The sequence below is a fragment of the Akebia trifoliata genome, chromosome 14 (genome assembly GCF_017979445.1).
Source record: "Akebia trifoliata isolate Shusen 1 chromosome 14, ASM1797944v1, whole genome shotgun sequence".
NCBI classification, from domain to species: Eukaryota; Viridiplantae; Streptophyta; class Magnoliopsida; order Ranunculales; family Lardizabalaceae; genus Akebia; species Akebia trifoliata.
In genome coordinates this window covers 5,089,306-5,109,920 of record NC_141388.1, presented here as the reverse complement: position 1 = coordinate 5,109,920, position 20,615 = coordinate 5,089,306, and the positions used below count along the sequence as shown (strand labels likewise).

At 35.0% G+C, this 20,615-nt stretch overlaps 3 protein-coding genes across 3 annotated transcripts; 1 reads left to right on the top strand and 2 right to left on the bottom strand.

Annotated features, from left to right (window-relative positions):
- Window positions 1-942: 942 nt before the first annotated feature.
- Window positions 943-6,191, bottom strand: LOC147385732 (nuclear transcription factor Y subunit B-1-like). The gene is made up of 7 exons (XM_086423166.1): window positions 6,001-6,191; window positions 5,626-5,853; window positions 5,390-5,519; window positions 5,217-5,222; window positions 4,819-4,902; window positions 4,689-4,739; window positions 943-1,307 (listed from the first exon to the last, which is right to left on the bottom strand). Exons 2-7 carry the CDS (start codon window positions 5,838-5,840, stop codon window positions 1,272-1,274), a joined length of 522 nt encoding a protein of 173 aa, XP_086279292.1. The 5' UTR covers window positions 5,841-5,853; window positions 6,001-6,191; the 3' UTR covers window positions 943-1,271.
- A 6,668-nt stretch (window positions 6,192-12,859) lies between these two features.
- On the top strand, window positions 12,860-14,266 carry LOC147385731 (uncharacterized). Its single transcript, XM_086423892.1, has 2 exons — window positions 12,860-13,726; window positions 13,828-14,266. Exons 1-2 carry the CDS (start codon window positions 12,927-12,929, stop codon window positions 14,009-14,011), a joined length of 984 nt encoding a protein of 327 aa, XP_086280018.1. The 5' UTR covers window positions 12,860-12,926; the 3' UTR covers window positions 14,012-14,266.
- Window positions 14,267-18,183: 3,917 nt separating this feature from the next.
- Window positions 18,184-19,453, bottom strand: LOC147385730 (uncharacterized). Its single transcript, XM_086424095.1, has 2 exons — window positions 18,661-19,453; window positions 18,184-18,562 (listed from the first exon to the last, which is right to left on the bottom strand). The coding sequence occupies exons 1-2, from the start codon at window positions 19,428-19,430 to the stop codon at window positions 18,373-18,375; spliced, it is 960 nt and encodes a 319-aa protein (XP_086280221.1). The 5' UTR covers window positions 19,431-19,453; the 3' UTR covers window positions 18,184-18,372.
- Between the last annotated feature and the right edge of the window lie 1,162 nt (window positions 19,454-20,615).

Here is a 20,615-nt window from a genome sequence, read left to right as displayed (position 1 = left end):
TTTCCCTTAATCTCTTTTAAGATATTTTAAAATTTCAAAGTTATCCCAATTTCTCTCTTGTCAATCCAAACATGGAGAGAAATTGAGTTTCTCTTCTCTCCACTTCTCTCGATCCAAATAAAGTGCAATAATTTCTTCTAAAATATTTCTTCCCTTATCATCTTTAACTAGTTTCACATCATCCTTGCAAGTACCACAACCAACTATTCTATATTAAACCAACTCATCTTAAAATCCTGACTTTATAAAGCATCCTTGCATTATTTTATTAATCTATTTTACTTTTACTAAGTATATAAAGATTTGATTTTATTAGAGAAAGTAAAGGAGACCGCTACCAACCTACAAAGTAAAGAAAAATCAAAAGCAAAAGAATTCTCTTTCCCTCTAAACAATCCAACACACCGCAAAAGAATCAAGTTCCAAAGAATCCTCTCTCTCTCTCAAAAGAAATATAATTGGATGCCAGGATTGGAGCACAAATGCTATAGAAACAAAAAAAAATCCATCAGCAATGATAGGAAATGATACCAACTCCAAGATACAAAACTGCAATGAAAAAAACTGAAACTTAGGAACAGGCCTACAGGACCTATGTGTAGAACCCTTAATTATTTTTCTTGGTTTTTATTCACCATTTTTGTTTCATGACTTTTATAGGCCCATAGAACCAATGTTGAGATAATTCTACATCTAATTTCGGGTGAAGATGATTACCCAATCATAGAGATCAACATCACCAGAACACTTGGAAGCAAAGCTTGGTATCATTAGTTATTTTTGCACGATTTATCTATTGTTAAACTCATATTTCGTTTTGAATCATATTGCTTCACAATTTATCTAATATTATCACAGTTATAATGTTCAAAGCTTTGCTTGTTTCCCTGCTCAATCAATACCTCTAGGTGGACCAATACACCAAAGAAGAAGAAAAGGAGCTAAACCAAAAGACAATCAGCTTCATAACAAAAGAAACAGAAAAGCAGTTTTATTGTCTACTGTACATAACATAGATAAGATCATACAAATTAAAATAAGTCAGCCCATAGTTGTCACCCAAGCTTCTTAAATGGGGTGAGAATTTCCATATGAAACAGTCTGATATACTGAATTCTAATGACAAATGATTCTAGCTATCCTGATAATGAAAGCAGCAGCAGCACCACCAATAAAGTAACAGTACCTCGGATGAGATGAATATATGTAAAATATACTATGGGGTGCCAAACTGAATGCTCAATGAGGGAATTAAAAGATGACGGTAGTGTCTATTCCGTGCCTTGCATGGGAACCATAAGATGTGCCTGTAATGCAACATTTCAAAAAAAAAAAAAATCATTAGAATTAAGTCCCTCACTTCTTTTTTTTTTTTTGTTGCAATAAAAGATTATTGTCACCATTGATATTGAAAAATCAGAAAAATGAGAGCATGCACATGTTATATAGAGAATCTTTCTAATATTAAAAAGATTAGTGGCCGATGATATAATGCCAGGCTATGGTACTATGAAAAGTTTCCGAGGTACATTAGATAGAAATTGCACAGGAGACCAACCAAAAGTAATAGCTTTCCAATAGATAAAAGGGTGATCAAGTATCTAGGTTTCAGACCGAGCCCCCAAAGCAAAGACCTGTAACTCTACCAACCCAAGTTAGATTGTAAGTGCTTCTCAATTGAATGAGTTTGAATGGATTTCAGATCCTTGAGTCACTCAAGCAAGCCACACATTCCTTGCAAGCAATCTTTCTAGCAAGATAAAGAAATAAATCCAAGCGGTCTAGAAATGAGAGGAGGTTTGAGGACATGGCAATGTTATAGAATATGAACTCGAGAGTAAAATATCGAGGAAAATACAGGAGGAATTCCTCATCAATCAAATCCAGATGAATGGGCCCAAGGAGAGGAAACTGATAACTTTTCACTTACTAATCTAATGGAATATCACCATGCGATGTTTTGATCATCATTTATTGCAAGTTGGTTTGGAGAGGTGTAGTATGTTATTGTGACCATTGATATAGGAACCTGTACAATGATATTCATACCAAGATGTGCTTACTAATAAAAGAATCAACTCTCTCCCAACCATAAATTCACCATTGGAAATTACCTTTACACTGTTATTTTATAACAGGGGCCCTGCGAATGTAGAGACATGCCATCAGACGAGCACAAGGTTCAGGCCTCGAGGCTAAACCCAGGGTTTCAATAGACTCACGCCTTGGCTAGGTCAAGGATGCACCTCCGGGCTCATGATGTAAATAAGAAACACCTTAAAGACTCAACGGAAGATGTAAACCTTATGAGCCAAACCTTACAAGAATCATTTTTTTTCAAGTTTCCTCACTCTTTTCTTTAAAATACTCCTGATTTATTTGATATGCCAAAAACAACCCTTTTAACTGCCCATTCTCTTAACCCAATATTTACCAAAAAGAAAGAATTGCCAGTTACGTTGAAATACGAGCATATCTGCATAGTTGTTACTTGCAATGCCATCATAAAGTTTATATGCAATTTATGACTGTTAGGTCATTATGACTTAACATACTTCTGTATACGATGGCATATGTGATTGTACCATTGCATTGAGATCAAATGTGCTTTTTCCCCCTTTTTTCTACTTTTTTCAAATAGACTTTCCTGATATACAACTGCATATGCTATTGTGCAATTGCATATGCCGATCGCACAATATAGCATATGCAATTTGATGACATTGCTCATTCTCATTGGATTTTGATTAAGTTGCTTCAAAGGTACTCACTGATAGACCAACTACGTGCAATCAATCAAAATAAAACTCCAACTTGAGGTAATCAAGTGTAAGCTCACTATTTCCCCACTTTCTTAATAAAAACATTAAATTTTGCATTTTCATCTCTTCTTCTTTGGTTTGTTCTTTCTATATGTGCATATGTGATTGTCATAAGATGAGAAGAGAAACTACTAACAACCATGGATCATCTTCCATGGAAATATGGGATTAAGGTTGAAAGGCCAAAGTTCGGAAGGGATGCATCTTCTTCTGTCTTCCTCCTTAGTTCTTCTTTAATACCCCACACTTTTATAGTTTTTTTTTTCTTTTTTCTTTTTGGGAAATTTTTTTTGAGGTTTTACGCTTCATACCACCTTGAGGTTCGTGCCTTCCTTCACGTAGGCAAAAACATCATGTACGCCTCACCTCATTGAGGCAAAAAGCTTGGTGTACGTAAAAGGAGTCAAAGAAAATTGACTAATAGTCAATAAATAACTATATGTACTTGCTTGAAAGTAATCCCATACCTTTTTTATTATTGAAAGAATTAGACTAATAATATTGCAGCTCTTTAAAAAGTATCAAGAACATGAAACTATACATTAAAATCAGTATCTAATGCCTTGTACCAAATATTGGGATCCACCATTCAACTCTCAGATCCATGTTAACAGTTTAACAATATTTTATGCCAATTGTCAACCTGACACAATCCTCTGAATTTTTACGGGATTGGATCTGACAATGCATGAAATAGCTAGCAACTAGTTTGATAAACTCATTAATACATTTACCTATCAATGGTTGCAACAATGCAATTTGCTATCATTCTTATATTTCGCAATGTTGATGCTTACTTTTACATCTTCCCCATACTACCCCTTTATCACAAGTTCAAATTTTTGTTAACATCCCCAAATTCAACAATAACTACAGATTTGGGGTGGCAATTGTTCTTACTTATCAATAGGTGATAATTAGTATACCACATATACTTATAGTTACTTTCTCTTGTTAAAATAATTGCACTAACTCCCTAGTCCCCTAGCACAAGATTTCACAGGAAATCCATACTACATCATTTTATTCTCCCGTTTACCCATTCTTTTCATTGCTTACAATAAAGGTTAGGATACATAACTTATAATCAATAGGAAACTAGAATCCACGGGAAATTTTCAAAAATGTTCATTTTGATCATACACATTCCCAGAATAATAATGCAATATGACCAACCAATAAAGATAAAGTAATCACATCAAGATTGTCATGTTAAATGAGGTTCTTGAACTTCCAAACATGGAAGCTATGGCATTGCAAAAGCTATTTGTGTGGACCAGTATTGCATGGATACAACAATAGGTGCCAAAGTCTAACACAGGTATGGGGTGCCAAATTCAAAAACTTTGAAAATAGAATTTGAGCACTCGACAATATATTTTAAGTAATTAAGAAAAAATATTTTCTACTAAAAGCTGGTATGTGCCAACGCAAGTGTCAAAAGGGCTTATCTGCAATTGAAAACATTGATTAAAGGTGTTCTGAAAATTACATAGTACAAAGGATATTTTTGTAATTTTGAAACTAACCGACATGATTCTAGGGTCGTGGGATGCAATTTTCTAGATTTTTGACCAAAATGACTGACAATATTAAGTAAATGTAAAATTAGGGGGATTTGTGGATCCAAAATTTGGTGTTGAACCACTACTACTCCGCCTTCTCTAATTATAGTAGTAAAGATTATATAGAAATATAATATATGATATATATCTTATGATATGTATCATAGCCCATAGACAAAAGAATAAATGTATTTAATATTTTATTTCCACAAAGAAAGTTTCAGTCAGATTGGGTAGAACTCATAATATACGTTAAATACTAATCAATATTTTGCAAGAGAGTGGGAATGAAAAAATTTACTTGAGAGTTCACATAGTTTGCACCCTGCATGAAAGACCCCTGATAAGGAATCTGCAAGATTTATTTAGAGTATAAATGGAAAGATAACAATAAAAGAAGGAATCTAATGAAGGATGTAATAGATTCCCACCTGTGGGTTTTGACCAGGTTGAACTCCAGCAAGCTCTTTTCTAGCAGAACCATCTCCACCCTTTACAGATCCCTTAGAATCACCCTGTCAACATTCATATTTTCCAAAGAGATCAGTAAAAAAACAGCTTTAGAAAACAGATCTCTAACCATGGTTTTAAAACTCATCCGAGACCGAGATGACTCATCCAATTCATCTCAGTATTGTCCACCAACGAGACGGATTGATAAGTTGTCTCAAATTTGACGAGTCTCTTAAAAGTCAGTCGATTGTGAATAAATCAGAAAACCCGTCCGAGATGACTCGGTCTCAATCATGGCCGAGACGTCAAAATGAGTTTTAAAACAATGTCTCTAACACAAGAACAAATATACCAAAAAAGGTAAAACTTGAATTACCTCCATCTGCAAAATTGCATTTTCCCCCAAAATCAACAAAGCAGGAAACAAAATTGTCAGTCTAAATGTCTTTGATTATATGGAGATAGAACAAATGAGAGCTAAAACAAGCTAGTCGAATTCACAGATCAAACAGTCATAACAGAAGAAAGCTAAGAAATTACGAAAATTACCTCTCTGTACCTATTCAGATACCCCTTCAGCGGATCGATATACTCTTCAAACCCTAACGTTGCCATTGCCCACAACAGATCATCACCATTAATAGTCTTCCGCTTCTCTCTCTGGCATTTATCACTCGCCCTAAAACCACAGATCGCAAAATTAGATAACAAATCAAACCCTAGTTACCAAATTAAACATAAAAAAAAATTAAATCACAAATAAATAAATAAAACAAATCCCATACTCGCTGGTAATGAAACTTATGAACTCCGACACGCATTCCTGCACAGTTTCTTTAGCATCCTTGGCGATCTTTCCATTAGCCGGAAGCGCTTTCTTCATGATCCGACTGATATTCGCGATCGGGAGGTACCTGTCCTGCTCTCGAACATTCGAACGCGGACTCTGTTCACCACTCTCGTGGCTTCCCCCACCAGAACTCGCCGGAGCGTCAGCCATAGTTGCCTGAACCCTAGATTAACAAAACGGACGTTGCAGAAGAAGAAGAAGAAGAAGATCAATTGAAGCAGAAACCATAGCTCTTGAATGTACGGAAACCCTAGATCCGCCATAACCAAACCTCTAGAAAGGGAGAGATAGAGAGACTTAACAAACTTACCTGAAAAAAGAAGAAAGATAGGGATTTGGTGATTTGTATTTGGCGCGCGATTGGAGATTTTTACACAAAGAGGGAGATCGGACGCTGGAGAAGAGAAGCGAGAGGAGACGACCAAGATGAAAGTTTGAGACCTAACGTTTTATTATCTACACCGTTCGTTCTTTCTTCGACTCTTTTTATAGCGCCCCCTGCCCTTTAGTTTCGCTGTTTGTCCCCCCTCCCCCCCATCTGAACACACGACACGCGTCGTCCCTTTCTTCTAGCTGTTAACCTGGCCGCCTGTCCAATCAAGACCCTAAAATTCATCATCACCGTTAAAAAAAACTTTGCTATGTGGGCCCAGAAATTATCAAAATCTCGGACAAGGGTTCTGAAATTTATTGTTTGTCTTTAGAGTTTAGACTGGCACGTTGTGTCTTCTTCTCTTAAACAACAAATCCTACATGAACAAGTCGCATCTGTTCGTCCATCAGATTGACTAGGTCAAACTCCGTCCATGATAGGAGGAGCTCGTATTGGATCGGGCCGGATCCGGGTTGACATCACCTTGTCATTTTGGAGTACATATGTCAATTACTCCAAAATTCAAAGAAATGAAATAGAAAGATATAATTACGAGCCGTGACTTTTTTACTCGATTTTTTCCACTCAATTTGTACTCAACTCATGTAGAACCATAGATCATTTTTTCGGGATACTTAAGAAAAAATATCAACAGTTATTTGCACTTGCCACATCAGCCGAGTACGAATCCAGGGTAAAATATCAAGTCAAAAAATCATTAGCCTTTAATTAATGTCAACATTATTATTGACTTTGTAGCATGAAAGTTTCGTAAGATTTGTTAAAGTCGCGTCAGTGACACAATAACATCTCACCCTTCAAAAATTGGGAGTTCAGTCGTTGTTCTTGTTTACAGAGTCTTTATTTAAGAAAATACCTCAACTACCCTTTTAACAACATCTTAAAAAAGTCAAGGAAAGAGTGTTTGTTTGAGAAGTGACCCCTTGACCATAATCTTCTCTTATAGATTAACGAAAAATCATTTAAATAAAAAAATCTTGTTTTATATTTTCAAAATCATCTTACTCTCTTAGATGACGATAGTGATGATGGTGATCATCAAATTGATTTTTGAGGTGTAGATAGACAAATATAAAGTCTAAAATACTTAAATCCCTTTAAATATATATTAAATTGAATTTATTAAACATTTAAAAATAAGTTTACATATAGGTTTAAAAATCAACTTAAATGTTTAGCAGATCCAACAAACTCAAAAACTTGTGAGTCAGCTTAAATGAATCAAATATAATAATATTAATTATATGAAAAAAAATTAAAATAATTTTAATATATAAAAGTATTTTTTTTTGTTTTCCAAAAAATATTACATATATAACCAAATAACTTGACTTTGCATTGCGAAACCCAATTAAGTTGATGGCGATGTATTAATTTTTTTATCGATACTAATAAATTTCAAGATGATTTGACCCCAAACTCGGTGGGACCAATTTGTCGAGACAACTCGAAAATGCACTGGGTAAGATAAAAAACTTGATTGGGTTATTTGGTTGTACATAATAATTGCGAAGAACAAAAAAATAAATATTTTTTATTTATTTAAATCAATATTTGAAATTTTAATATAATTTTATTTGGCTCATTTGTTAACTTTAGGATTTTCTATTTGATTTGATGGGCATTCGAGTAGAGATCTAGATCTATATTTTAAATATTTCAATAAATTTGAAGGTGTTTAAATGTGTTAGATCTTGGATTGGTCTATCTACACACCAAAAATAACTTGAATGATAACGGTGATCATCCCATCATGATCATCATCATTTAGATTTTTTCGATTAATCAATATGAGAAGACCAAGGTCAAGGAGCATGTCATCAATCCTAAAACCTAAGGGTATGTCAAATATTCACCAAAACGCAAAAGGGCCAACTATATAACAAACGCAATTTGTTTTAAACGTTTTTGTTGAAGGGTAGTTTAGGTATGTTACAAAAAAATATTTCAAAAGCTAATTTTAGGGTGAGCATATAAAAAGTGTTCTAAAGAGTCTAAATATTGGACCGCAGGACTTTTTTTTTTACATATCTACAATAAATGAACCATTGAATTCGTTCACCCTATTTTGTAATATTATGACTCTCTCTCATCCATGGATACAAGAATATTGCGCTACAGAGCATCCGCTTCCTATCTAGGGGCGAAGCCAGGTTTGGCCCATGCACAATGTGAAAAAAGTTCAAATTTGACGGGCCAAGAGGTCAAATTGACGTCGAATTTTTCATCGTCAATTTTTTTTTTCAACGGGCCAAAACTGTTAAATTAATGAAGGGTGAGAGAAATTCGACAACTCTAAGACGTAAAATCTGGGAACATCAAGAATTTCGACGGTTCTAAACCGTCAAAATTCAGTTTCTAAAATCCGTAGGCCTTGACCTGTCAAATTTTTATGTCGAATTTTCCAATTTTCATGTAGTGATGTAAAGGTAACTAAGAGTGAAAAAAAATATTTTGTGGGGGAAATAATATGGGCCGTTATTATTTGTCACAATATCTCATTAATCCATGGACTTTGAAAAATCTTGTGGGGCAAGTGCCCCCATCGTAAATTCGCCACTAGTTATGCTTTCGTATTTAGATGTTTGTCGCATCTCCCACTTGTTAGAGTCCTTATAAGAATTTTTATGTAAATTTTTTTTTTCTTTCCAATAAGAGGTAGCTTTGGTGAAATTCACATTTGAACTTTTAACATAAAAAATTCATAGGTTTATGGCTATGGCAAAAAACGACCGTCTTTTTTCTTATACTCAAAATAGGGTTATTTGCTACAGTAGCTTATGTTTTTTGACAGAAATGCCCTCACCAATCTTTCTCTAATAAATCTTTGAAAAATAATCTTTTAAATTGTAATTTCCTCCCTCCCTTCCAACATTTTATTCCATGGAAGAGAGAGAGATCTATTTTCTCTACCAAAAATCCATTGAAGATTACTAAAGAGACTCTAGATTTAAGGAACAATGGTGAACATTGTATATCTACCCATTCTCGTGTTTGATCCACGATCTATTGAAGATTTCCACCAAGATTATCAAGTTCTCCTCTATTTTCTTCATTTTTAAAAATCATTTATGCATTCTTATAATATTGATATATTACTCATCCATAGTTTTATAAATGAAAAATGGTAGCAAAAAATAATAATATTGATTTCATGAAAATTTCACAATTTTATTTACAAAAGACGCTGGAATATATTATAGTGTTGAGGTTCAACGGTACCTATGGCCAAACCTCAATGAAATTGTCCAATAAATGATTCTTCAAGGGAAAAATGTCCAAATCATCAAACCTTGACAATAGTTACCAGTGAGGCTCGATGCCAGTTATAATACATTTCATCGTTGAGGTTCAACACTGGATAAATTTTCTGTCAAAAACACATGAATTTATGGAATTTTATGGTAAATGTCCTCAATATATTAGTAAGTGCATTATCAATTGGATCATTTTCTTTTTCTTTTTTTTTATTAAGATCAAATATCATATTTTGCTTTCTAATTCTGATTGGGACATGTCGACCCAGAACCGATCCAATAAAATATTGGATCTTATCGGATGGATCCATATCAGACTATATTGGATTTCGGGCCTGATCAAATCCATTGAAGCTGAAATAATGGAGTGGGCCTCACGAGTCAACATCGTCCCATCAAATATTTCATCCTAACGTACAGTCATGATCTGTGGAATTTTAAATTCCATGAAATGTAGAATAGGAGGGCCTGTCTCAAATGTTTGCAGGTAAATGAGCTGGGCTATCTAATCAAAAAAGTTTATTTGTCTGATGGGCCTACATCTAGAATGGCCCAGAAACTAATCACAGTCCTTGAGTCCTTCAGGATCAAGAATGGGTCAGAGATAAATGAAATTTTTTTTTAGTCATGCTGGGTAACATTGAAATTAACATCGTTTCACACATTGGTGTGCAAAAAATCATAGATGCTTCTCATTTGTATCTTGATGAAAAGCATCTATGGTTCAATACACACATCCACATCAGCAATGCGTGAAAGGATGTCAATTTCAATGTTACTTCAGCATTTCCCATTTTTTTTAATAAAAGAGTTTTAAAAAATTGTTTGGGAAAAATCATTACTATGTATCCAACTGCAAGCATAGTCTTATGGGAAAATTACTTAAAGAACCCTAGCCGAGGATTTTTTCTAAATAGTCCCTAAGTTTTGGACGGTCTCTTAATAGTTCAATTAGTAAACTTTTCTTTTCTTCGACAATATTTTTCATAATAAAAAAATTGTTGAATTCGACAATAATTAAATGATGAACTAGACAATAAAAATTGGTGAACTTGACATTGTAATTTTTTTTTTTTTCATTTTTCCAACTTCGATACTGGATAAATCTCCTCGAAACACCGAAAATACTTAAATCATAATTGCAAATAATAAAGTACAGCTTAGTCATAAATAATTTGAAACTCAACTTTGTTCTTCATTTTTTTTAATTATAAATCATCGAAATAAATAAAATATATATATATTTAGATGTTCAAAATTAAGAGAATATCATTCTCCATTTGTCGCATGATCAAAAATTGTTAAAAATGATCACAAAATTGTCATTGAAAAATTTAACTATACAAAGAAGATAACAAAATGGTAGTTTGGGTATTTCAAAGATCTTATACATCTATACAAGTGAGATGATGTCAGGGACAATTAAGAAAAGAAAAGTTTACTAAATGGACAACCGTCCAAAACTTAGAAACTATTTTAAAAAAATCCCTCTGCCAGGTCCTGTAAGTAATTCCCCCTAATCTTTATTGTTTTCCTTGTTGAAACTAATGAAAATAGTAAAGCTTTGGAGTATCATCTTCCATGGCTGATCACCCTTAACAATATAAGAACAACAATAAAGTCTCAACTAACCCCTTTATCTCTACTAAAGTTAAATTTGCTCCTATTTGTCTTAAAACACTAGGCAGAAATAATGTGATAGAAGGTGATGAAGCTTGCACTTAATTTCCACGATTTCACTTATAATCATGAAAATTTAATAAAATTGGTCCATATATAGCTAAATTTCATTTTAAAAAATCAACAATAGTGCAAGAATAACCAACTCCATGGACATACATTAATTAAACCGAGGACAAAACATATTCAAGTGAAGATAATTGGTAAAAGACAGGTTGCTTAAGGGGCATGCCCGACTACAAATGAACACAAAGCACGAGCTCGGGAGAAGGACAAGTTACCAACCCTTAGTTTTCTTAGGTTAAGAAGAAAAGAAAAAAATGGTGAAAATTGAATACTGAGGTCCCCAAATTTTTTGAGTTGAACCTAAAATATTGTTGATTTGTTGTATAATTTGGGCATCGTAGTAGAATTGCATGCACCTGTCAAAGTCAAAGACGATCAAATTAGAAGACTTTGACAAAACTATTCACACCATGCATCTACCTCGAAGAATGGACCTCTTGCATTTCATAAAGAAGATATGGTAATTAAATTTAGAAAATAACTATTTGTCAATGGAACAAGGGGAAGCTTGACTCTTTTTTCATAACTAGGGGTTTAATTAGCTTGGCATGCCTTGAACTTGCACATTGAGAAGTTGGTATTAACTCAACCAATTCACCAATGGTACTTAGGTGATAGTGGGTCGTAAAATACCACCACATTCCATAACTAGCCTCCATGACAATCTACTCTGTGGTGGCTTTCACTTTAATACCCTTCGTTTTGAGACTCCAAAAACTCCTTAGCTTGGGTTACTCCATCTAATAAAAGCCCTCAATGCCTACTTTGTAGTGAATTTCGCTCTAATATGATACCCTCTCTTTTTGTGGGAACGGATTCTGTATAGTGCCATTTTTCTGTAGCTCTTCTTCTAGTGCTCACAAAACATCAGTTTTTTTTTTTTTTTAAATAACAATTCTGATTTCTTGAATTTATGGTCTGGATTAGACTTGAAAAAAAAAAAATTTAATTTTTTTTAACATGATCCATGACAATGAAAGTGAACGATCACTGAACCTCCAATTTTAAAACAATGTTAAACGGTGCAGTTTGAGTTTGTGGTTGACGTGGCGCTCTATTAATCGTCTAAGTGCGCTACAGGAAAAGAACGCTACAGAGGATCCACTCCCCTCTTTTTGGGCGTGTAGGTGATCATTTTGCCCAAGTTACTCCTTTCAAGGTTTGAACTGGAGACGTGATGTTGAATCTTACATCAAATGGTACGAACCCGAGAAAAGTGCCATCCCATTGAATGATTTGCATAATAAGGCCCAATTAATTAAGATTTACTCAATTGAAGAACCCTTTCGATTAATAATAAGTATGACACTGGGTTATGGCCAATACAAGCCTATCAATAGAATGATCCAGTGTTGCCACGTGTATGTTTATAACTATTATACGATCTACTTATATTAAATCCACCGTTGATCTTTGTTACATCGTATTTACTAATTAAGCAGTCAAGATTAATGAAAATAGCACGTATCTTGTGTTTCAGCGTTTGGTTTTAGAAGGGCATTTCTGTCATTTACATAGCTTAAAATAAAATACCGAAATAACTGCAGCCTTTCCCGCCAAATGAATTCCACCATTCACCAAACGGCACCTTTTCATAAAAACTTAAAACGAACTTTTCAAATCTCTCGACCGTTGTGTCTATACGTAAAGCATCCCCTTACGCGCTCTCCTTCTTCTTCTTCAATGACATCTCTTCGAATGTGTATTTTGGCACCAAAAGCCACATTTGAAAAGCCACCAATTCTCTATAAAATGCAAACAATTTGCTCAATTCATGCACCACTCTCAATTACAAGGCACATAGACATACATACTTGCTCCTACACTACTTATTACGACATGGCTTCATCAATGGTTCCAGTTGCTTCGTTGATTGAACTCAACACTCCAATTACTCTAGAAGAACTCAAAGCATTTCACTCAATTGATCGGGAACTGTACACCCGATTAGTTATCAACTTACGTCGAAGCCCTGCTGATTCCATGCAAGTAATTGCACTTTGGATTTGGTTGGAGGAGATGAACTATCCGAATATAATTCTCAAAATGTTAACTCGATCTGATGTAGAGGTGAATTTGATTGCTAACGAAGCAAGTAAGTGCTTAGAGTGTATGGAATCAGGAATTCGTCCTACTACGACGACTCCAAACAATGATCTCCCATTAACATTGGGTCTTATGAATAAGGATATTTCCCTTATGTTCTTCTATGAGAATAGGATCCGAGCGATAAATGGAATTACGAAGATCGTGAATGACATTTGTAGCAAGGCTTTTTCTGACATCTTGGATAGAGTGATGGTAATTAAGGCCCAAGAAATAGCGCTAGAGCAACTGATCGGGGAGGAAAGTAGTGTCATCGAGAGTGGAAGAGGAAGGCCAACAATGTTGTTACCTTCTCCATTACAGGCGGGGGTTCGTCCTAGGTCTGCTCACCCATTAGCACTTGGGAGGGGCGTTGGAGTCCGACCATTTGTACCGATGATTGGTGAGGGGTCATCGTCCCAAAGTGCTTTGAATCCTATGGCCCCATCATGGGATCCAAATGAGAAAGTTCCCGAAGATGAACGAACATTATTCGTCACCTTTTCCAGGGGATATCCGATGACTGAGAGGGAACTCCGAGAATTTTTAGTCAGGTTCGCTCTCGCTATCTCTATTATTACATATATTGCTAACTTCAATCTACTATTTGATGTATATTACCAACTCATAATTATCTCATGTCTTTGGTTTTCAGGGCTTATGGGGACTGTATCGAGTCCATTCATATGCAAGAGGTACCACCGCCTATCCAGCCATTATATGCTCGTGTCGTTCTTCGCTCTGCATCGAAGATTCCTATAATCCTTGATGGTAAAGATAAGGCACAATTCATCATCAATGGCAAGCATGTTCGGGCAAGACGTTACGAAGCAAAATGAAGCCAGTCATAAGAAGCAATGAATAAGAGTCATTATAGACTCATTAGCAGTCTAGTTTAGGTGATCTTAAGAGTCATTATAGACTCTTTAGCAGTCTAGTAGTTTATGGTACTTGTTTAGGTGGTGATCTTATAGAGTCATTATAGACTCTTTTGCAGTCTAGTAGTAGTTTATGGTACTTGTCGTCCATGAATTAATGGTTTTAATAACTTCAATGTAATTGAAGAATTAGTTATATTATTATGAGAAAATTTCCCAAAACTTGCGTGCAATTTTCCCATTTCTCATCTTGAATTCTACACTTTCTTCACTAACAAAGTAACTTGATCCAAGGTTCTGAAAAAGAAAAAAAATATATTTTTTGAATCGTGCTGGAGTGACACATTAAAATTCACATCATTTCACACATTGCTGATGTGAAAGTGTGTCTATAACCATAGATACTTTTCACTCTTATCTCAATGGAAAACATCTATGGTGGTTCTGTACACACAACTAAGTTAGCAATGTGTGAAACGATGTGAATTTCAATGTCACTTTCCTTAGTATGAGTGAAATCCTTATTAACTAAGGCTAGAGTCAGTAAGGCGAGTATGACTCGCGTAACGCTGTTGTTTGCCTACTGCCACGTCAGCGCAGCAAGTCACATTTCAGAACAACCCCTTTTGTTGAACATTATGTGGTGACGTGGTGGTGTGCAGAGAACCATTGATTTTTTTACTTGTATCATCCAAACATACACATGGGACTGTCATGTTGGACAATCTTGGTAGGTGGTTGGACGCTGCTCGGCTTACACGGCAAGGGTACAGAACCGCACATCATTTTTTTTCTTTTTGCTGTGTATCCCGATGAAAACAATCCATGGTTCTGTGCCTGCCGCGTACCAACATGTGCATTCATCACGACTGTTTTTTTTTTTTTTTTTACTAAGGCAAACCCACATGGGTTGCTGTGGATAATTGTAGTGGCTGCTACTTATCTTAAAATGCCTTCATGCACATTGTTTTCTTATGAAAAAAAATACCCTTTTAACAACTTTAGGGGAAAATTTTTTGACCAAATTTATTTAGTTATTAATATTTTTGAGAAAAATAAAAATAAAAAATTTACTTACTATTTTTATTAAAAACTAATGTCAATATAATTTTATTTGACTCATTTGTGTTCACTTGTTAGTTTTTGAGTTGGAATCAATTCGATAAATATTCTAGTCAAGTTTTGAAATTATGTTTTAATTATTTAAAATTATTTATATATATTAATAAATTTAATATATATAGATCAAATCATTTTTATGATGATCATACTCATTTCAATCATTGTCATCATTGGTGTAGCCATCATCATCTATGTAATTTAAATATTATTATTAAGAGATATGTTATTAATTATAAAACATAGGAGTAGCTCAAATATTCTTAAATAAATATGTTTCTTTAAACTTCACAAATCATTGAAAAGGTAATTATGATATTTTTATTTTAAAAATCATTTTTAAACTAATATTTAATAAATTGGGTATTAAAGAGTGTACTTATTTTTTAAGAAGAGACTTTTTGGTACATATTTTCACAAAATAGCTTTTTGATGGTCATTGTACCCACCTCTCTACTTTTACACAACGTATATCAATTGAACTAATTTTCATTTAGAACCGTGATAATTTGACTACCCCACATAGCACACTCAATCAACTATTTTGACGTGACAAGTTCAAACTGTAGATTTGTACACCTTGGGATACACAACTGCACAGGTGGCACCCCATTTTATGCCATGTGGAATTTTTGAGACCCACTAACCATATGAATATGTGGTCCATCCCCTTGGTGAACCTACATACCAAAAATCATAGTGTTTGGATACCAAAAAATGCTATGAAGCATAAAATGGGGTGCCACCTTACCTTTGTTAGGTATTGGATGCCGTTTCGGATCCCCCCTCTTAATTTAATTTATTTCAAAATCCGAACCAATTGGGGCCACTTGCTCAATAAGTGATGTTTTGCTCACAACCCAATATCTGTTTGACATGTGGCACAAATGACATCAGCATAAGAGAAAATTTCTCTCTCTTGCCGGTAGCCAGCTTTGTACAACTTTAATGGTGAAAAATAACTATTTTTTTAAAGTTCATATAATTTTGTTCTCTACAACCCCATTGCAGATTTCTCTCTCATTGGTAATATTATTCGCGCCACATTTCAAATGGTTGTTGGGCTGTGAGCTAAAAATACTCCTAGCTCAATCCGGACTTAAAGCAATGATGGTAGACATGACTAATAAGAATATATATTTTTTTTTCTCAGTCAAGCAACCAATTTTAATTGGGTATTTTAGGAGTGATTTTTTTTTTACTTACAACCCAACAACTATTTGACATGTGGCACGAATGACATCAACATTAAATTATTAGTTTTAATATAAATATTTTCATGAAATTTAGAAGGCTGACCCTTTTAAGATTTGGAATCTTAAAAAATAAATTTGTCGGCAAAGGAGGATCGAGGAAGAGGGAGAAACTTTCTCTCTATTGCTAATGTAACTGTGAGCAAAAAAGCACTTGTATTTACTGACGGTGCAACTTGGTTTGGTTTGGTTCGGTTTAGGGTCAAGTCAGAACCGAATAGACCTAGGTCGGTTCCATTAAATAAGAATCGGAACCAAACTAAGGTCGGTTTGGTTCTATAGCCATCTATAAAAAAAATCATTAATGTATCCATTAAAAAAAGAGAGTCCATAGTGTTTTATACAAGGCATGAACCAAGAACCGAATCAAATTGATTGGTTCTCTATTTTGTTAATCCGAAACCAAATCGAAGTTCATTATAAACCGAACCGAACCAAACCAATCCAAAGCTCTCGGTTTGGTTCAGTTCTCATTGCACCAACCAATTTTAATTGGGTATTTTAAAAACGCCACCCTATTAAATCAGTGGATATTAAGTTTACCCTGCTAAGGTGGGTAAACCTAATCTCACCAAATGAACAATTCTAAAATACCCATTTTAATTTGAATTTGGACTCAAAATAATATTTTTTGTTTTTATTATTTACAAATTATTTGTATAGAGGATGGAGCTGGATACTCTAATAAATGATAGGAATTTGATCCATCATCAATGGTTCTAGAACATCCAGCACTACTTTTAATGATTCACTCAATTAATGAATCATGCATGACTCATGATATCTTGCATGCTTAAGTTCAGGATTGTGTGTAATTGTTCCTACTAAAATGGTAATCTCTTGTATATCATATTAAAATGCACTATTGAGCTATTACCAATCACAATTACTAAATCCCATTCAATGTCGTCCACATTTAATTATTATCTTATGTTTTATTGAAAAAAAAATGATCATCATATCATCTTCATCAAAAGGTCATGATCTATTTTTAGTGTGTCAATGTCATATTTCATTTTTCTTGATTTAATCACAAAATTTGTAAAAATCGTTTCTTATTAAAAAGTTACAATTACATCGGTTAAGAAAAAAGTCACGATTTAATCGACTTTTTCAATAAGTCAAAGACTATGGTGACTATGCATGCAAGTTAGTGGGTGTCTCCGGCCAAGATCAAGTTGCCAGATTTCATTTTTGGGAGGGATTTACATTGTTTTAAATTAATAAGTTAATTGTGAAGTGGGATTTTTTGTTTTTTCCTTTTTTTAGAGTGTGGACTGTTCTAATCTTTTTGGGACTTGTTTGGGTAAGAGTCGTGATAATCAGACTATCCCACTTGGCAAACTCGATCGATTACCTGATGTGACAAGCTCCAAAATTGTTGATCTGTGCTCCTTGGTATACACGGTTCCCTCATGATACATTTTTTTATGGGGAGGTGCAATTGTGTATATCAAGGAGCACAGATCTATGATTCCGAACTTGTCACGTCAGGGTAGTCGATTGAGCCTTCACTACGTGAAAACTAGAAAATTCAACCAAAAAAATTGACAGGCCAAGGCCCATGAATTTTAGATACTAAATTTTGACAGTCTAGGACCGTCGAAATTCTAGATATTCCCAGATTTGACAGCTTAGAGTTGTCGAATTTCGCCCATCCTTTATTAATTTGACAATTTCGGCCGTAAAAAAAAAAAAAATTTGACAATGAAAAATTTGACGCCAATTCGACCCATTTGTCTGTCAAATTTGGGTTTTTTTTGCATTGTGCTTGCCACGTGGGGTAGTCATATATTATCACGATTCTTTGGGTAAAACTGTGTTTGGGGATGGTTTAACATTTAGAAAAACATAATAAAGCCATGAATTAAGAAACTTAAGGAAACAAAGCCTTCTTACAACCATAAAATATCCAATCATCTCTAATAAGTTGTTGATCCTGCTGGTGGATTAGTTTGTTTTTGCTACATAACGTCGCGCCCAAACGTGCTTCCCATTTATTGAAAACTTGGCCTTTTCTTTACCATCGAGAATTATTGGAATCTTTGCTGCCGTTCTGAAGATAATACGAGCATATAATGGTTGCATACTCGGTGGTACGTCTTGCATGTGAATGGCCTCGATGCAGTCCCCATGAATCCTGCAACCCGAACGCATAAGAAAAATTATCAGTAGTTTTAAAAATATCAATAGACAGAAGTTGGGACGTAAATAGAGTGTGCGTGCGTGTGTGAGTACCTAGCAAAGAAATCTTTAATTTCGTCCTCTGTCATTGGATAACCCCTCGAAAACGTTACAAACAATGTTCGATCATCCTGTGGAACGTCTTCATTTGGATTCCATGGTTGGGCCATAGGATTAAAAACTGGATGACTCGATGACCCTTCATGGGGCTCAATACTGTACACATGCGGCGACACATTAGACGCTCCACCAGTCCCACTTCCAAGTGATGGGTTTGGGAATCTAGGACGAACTGATGGCCCAAGTAAAGGTCCCTTTGACATCATCATCATCTGTGGTTTTGTTTCTTCTCCGATGGGCCTGAGACCCTCACCAGTAGTTCTAACACCATGGCCCACATTTATCAATAATGCACGTTGCACGATGTCATCGAAAGCTTTTGCACAGACATTGTTAACCATATTTGCAATCCCATTTAAAGCGAGAAGTCTATTTGCATGCAAAAACTGCAATGAAATATCTTTGTTCATAAGTCGAAGCGTTAATGGAATATTGTTGATCGAAGTTGGTGGAGGAGGTGTGGATGATTCGATGCAATTCAAGCAAATTACGGCTTCGTCTGCGATTGCATTCACCAATGAATCCGGTAACGACAACATTTTTAGGATTATATTTGGGTATTCCATTTGTTCAAGCAATATCCATAGAGCAATAACTTGCATCGATTGGCCTAGTTCACGACGTAAGTTTATCACTAATCGGGTGTATAGTTCCCGATCAATCGAATGAAACGATTTGAGTTCCTCGCTCGTAACTGAAGCCATTGCCAAGCATTGATTGTGCTCCGAGCAATGGAGACTGGTGTTTGGATTTGGGGAATGATTTGCATTTTATAGAGACTTGTTGTGGCTTTTCGGAAGTGGCTATTGAGGCCGAAACGGTGACACCATTCTGTGAGGTTCAATTTGAAGAGTGGTCTCTACTCTCAAACACACGGTTTGAAAAGTTCGTTATTTAGGTTTCCGTTACGAATGGTTCCGTTTGGTGAAAGGCGGGAACGGATAGTATTGGTTAAGTAGTATTTGAAACTGTGTTGAAATTACAAAGATGCCCCTTAAGCTTGATGAAAATAACAAAAGTAAGCTTATCTGTTGCCATTTTTTTTTTCTTCAAACGACACGTTTGACGCGGAATGTCAAACGTATGGCAGTGACGAAAGAAAAAAAAAAATACAAGCTTCTTAGGGTTCTTTGGGGTTTTAATTTTCCTTCCTAAAAGAATCATGATAATATGAGGCTCCCCTCTAACAAAGATTTATGACTCTAAGTATCTCGAGGCAAATGATCTATGATTCTGTGATGAGGGTGTAGGGGCATCAGATGAATGATTGAGACGTAGGAGAATACAGGTTTTTTATGGATTAATTTTCCTTTGGAATGCTTAGGTGGGGCTGTCAATGGATCAGAGTCGATTTGGTATCGATCGAATTTAGGACTGCTCCAAAAAGTATCAGATTGGATTCTTATCAAATTGGATTTTTTTTATCGGATCTCAGTATTGAGATCTAGATCCGATTCATTAACAATCAGATTGGGTTTGCGTCGGCCAATCGCAACTTTTTCTATAAAATCTAAGTAAAATTTATACATCTTAACAAATACAGAATACTTTCTAACGTATTATCGGATCGGGACATGGTTGATCCAGATCCGATCCAATGAGCTATAAACCTAATTGGATTGAATCCTTATCGGAATCCAAAACATCGATCCATACCCAAAGTTATCCGAACGGGTCAGATTTAGGGTCTGATCTGATCCATTGACAGCTCTATGGAATCTCACGCAATCTGAGCAGTTCATTGGACACTAAATTTTTTCTTCTTCAAACAAGCAAGTTAATAACTGCGATTTTGCATCGAGTACGTGGCAGTGTCTTAGCTCGACATTTCACGGCATGTAAGGCAATTTGATATCCTTATTAACATAAAAAGTTTGATGTCCCCCCTC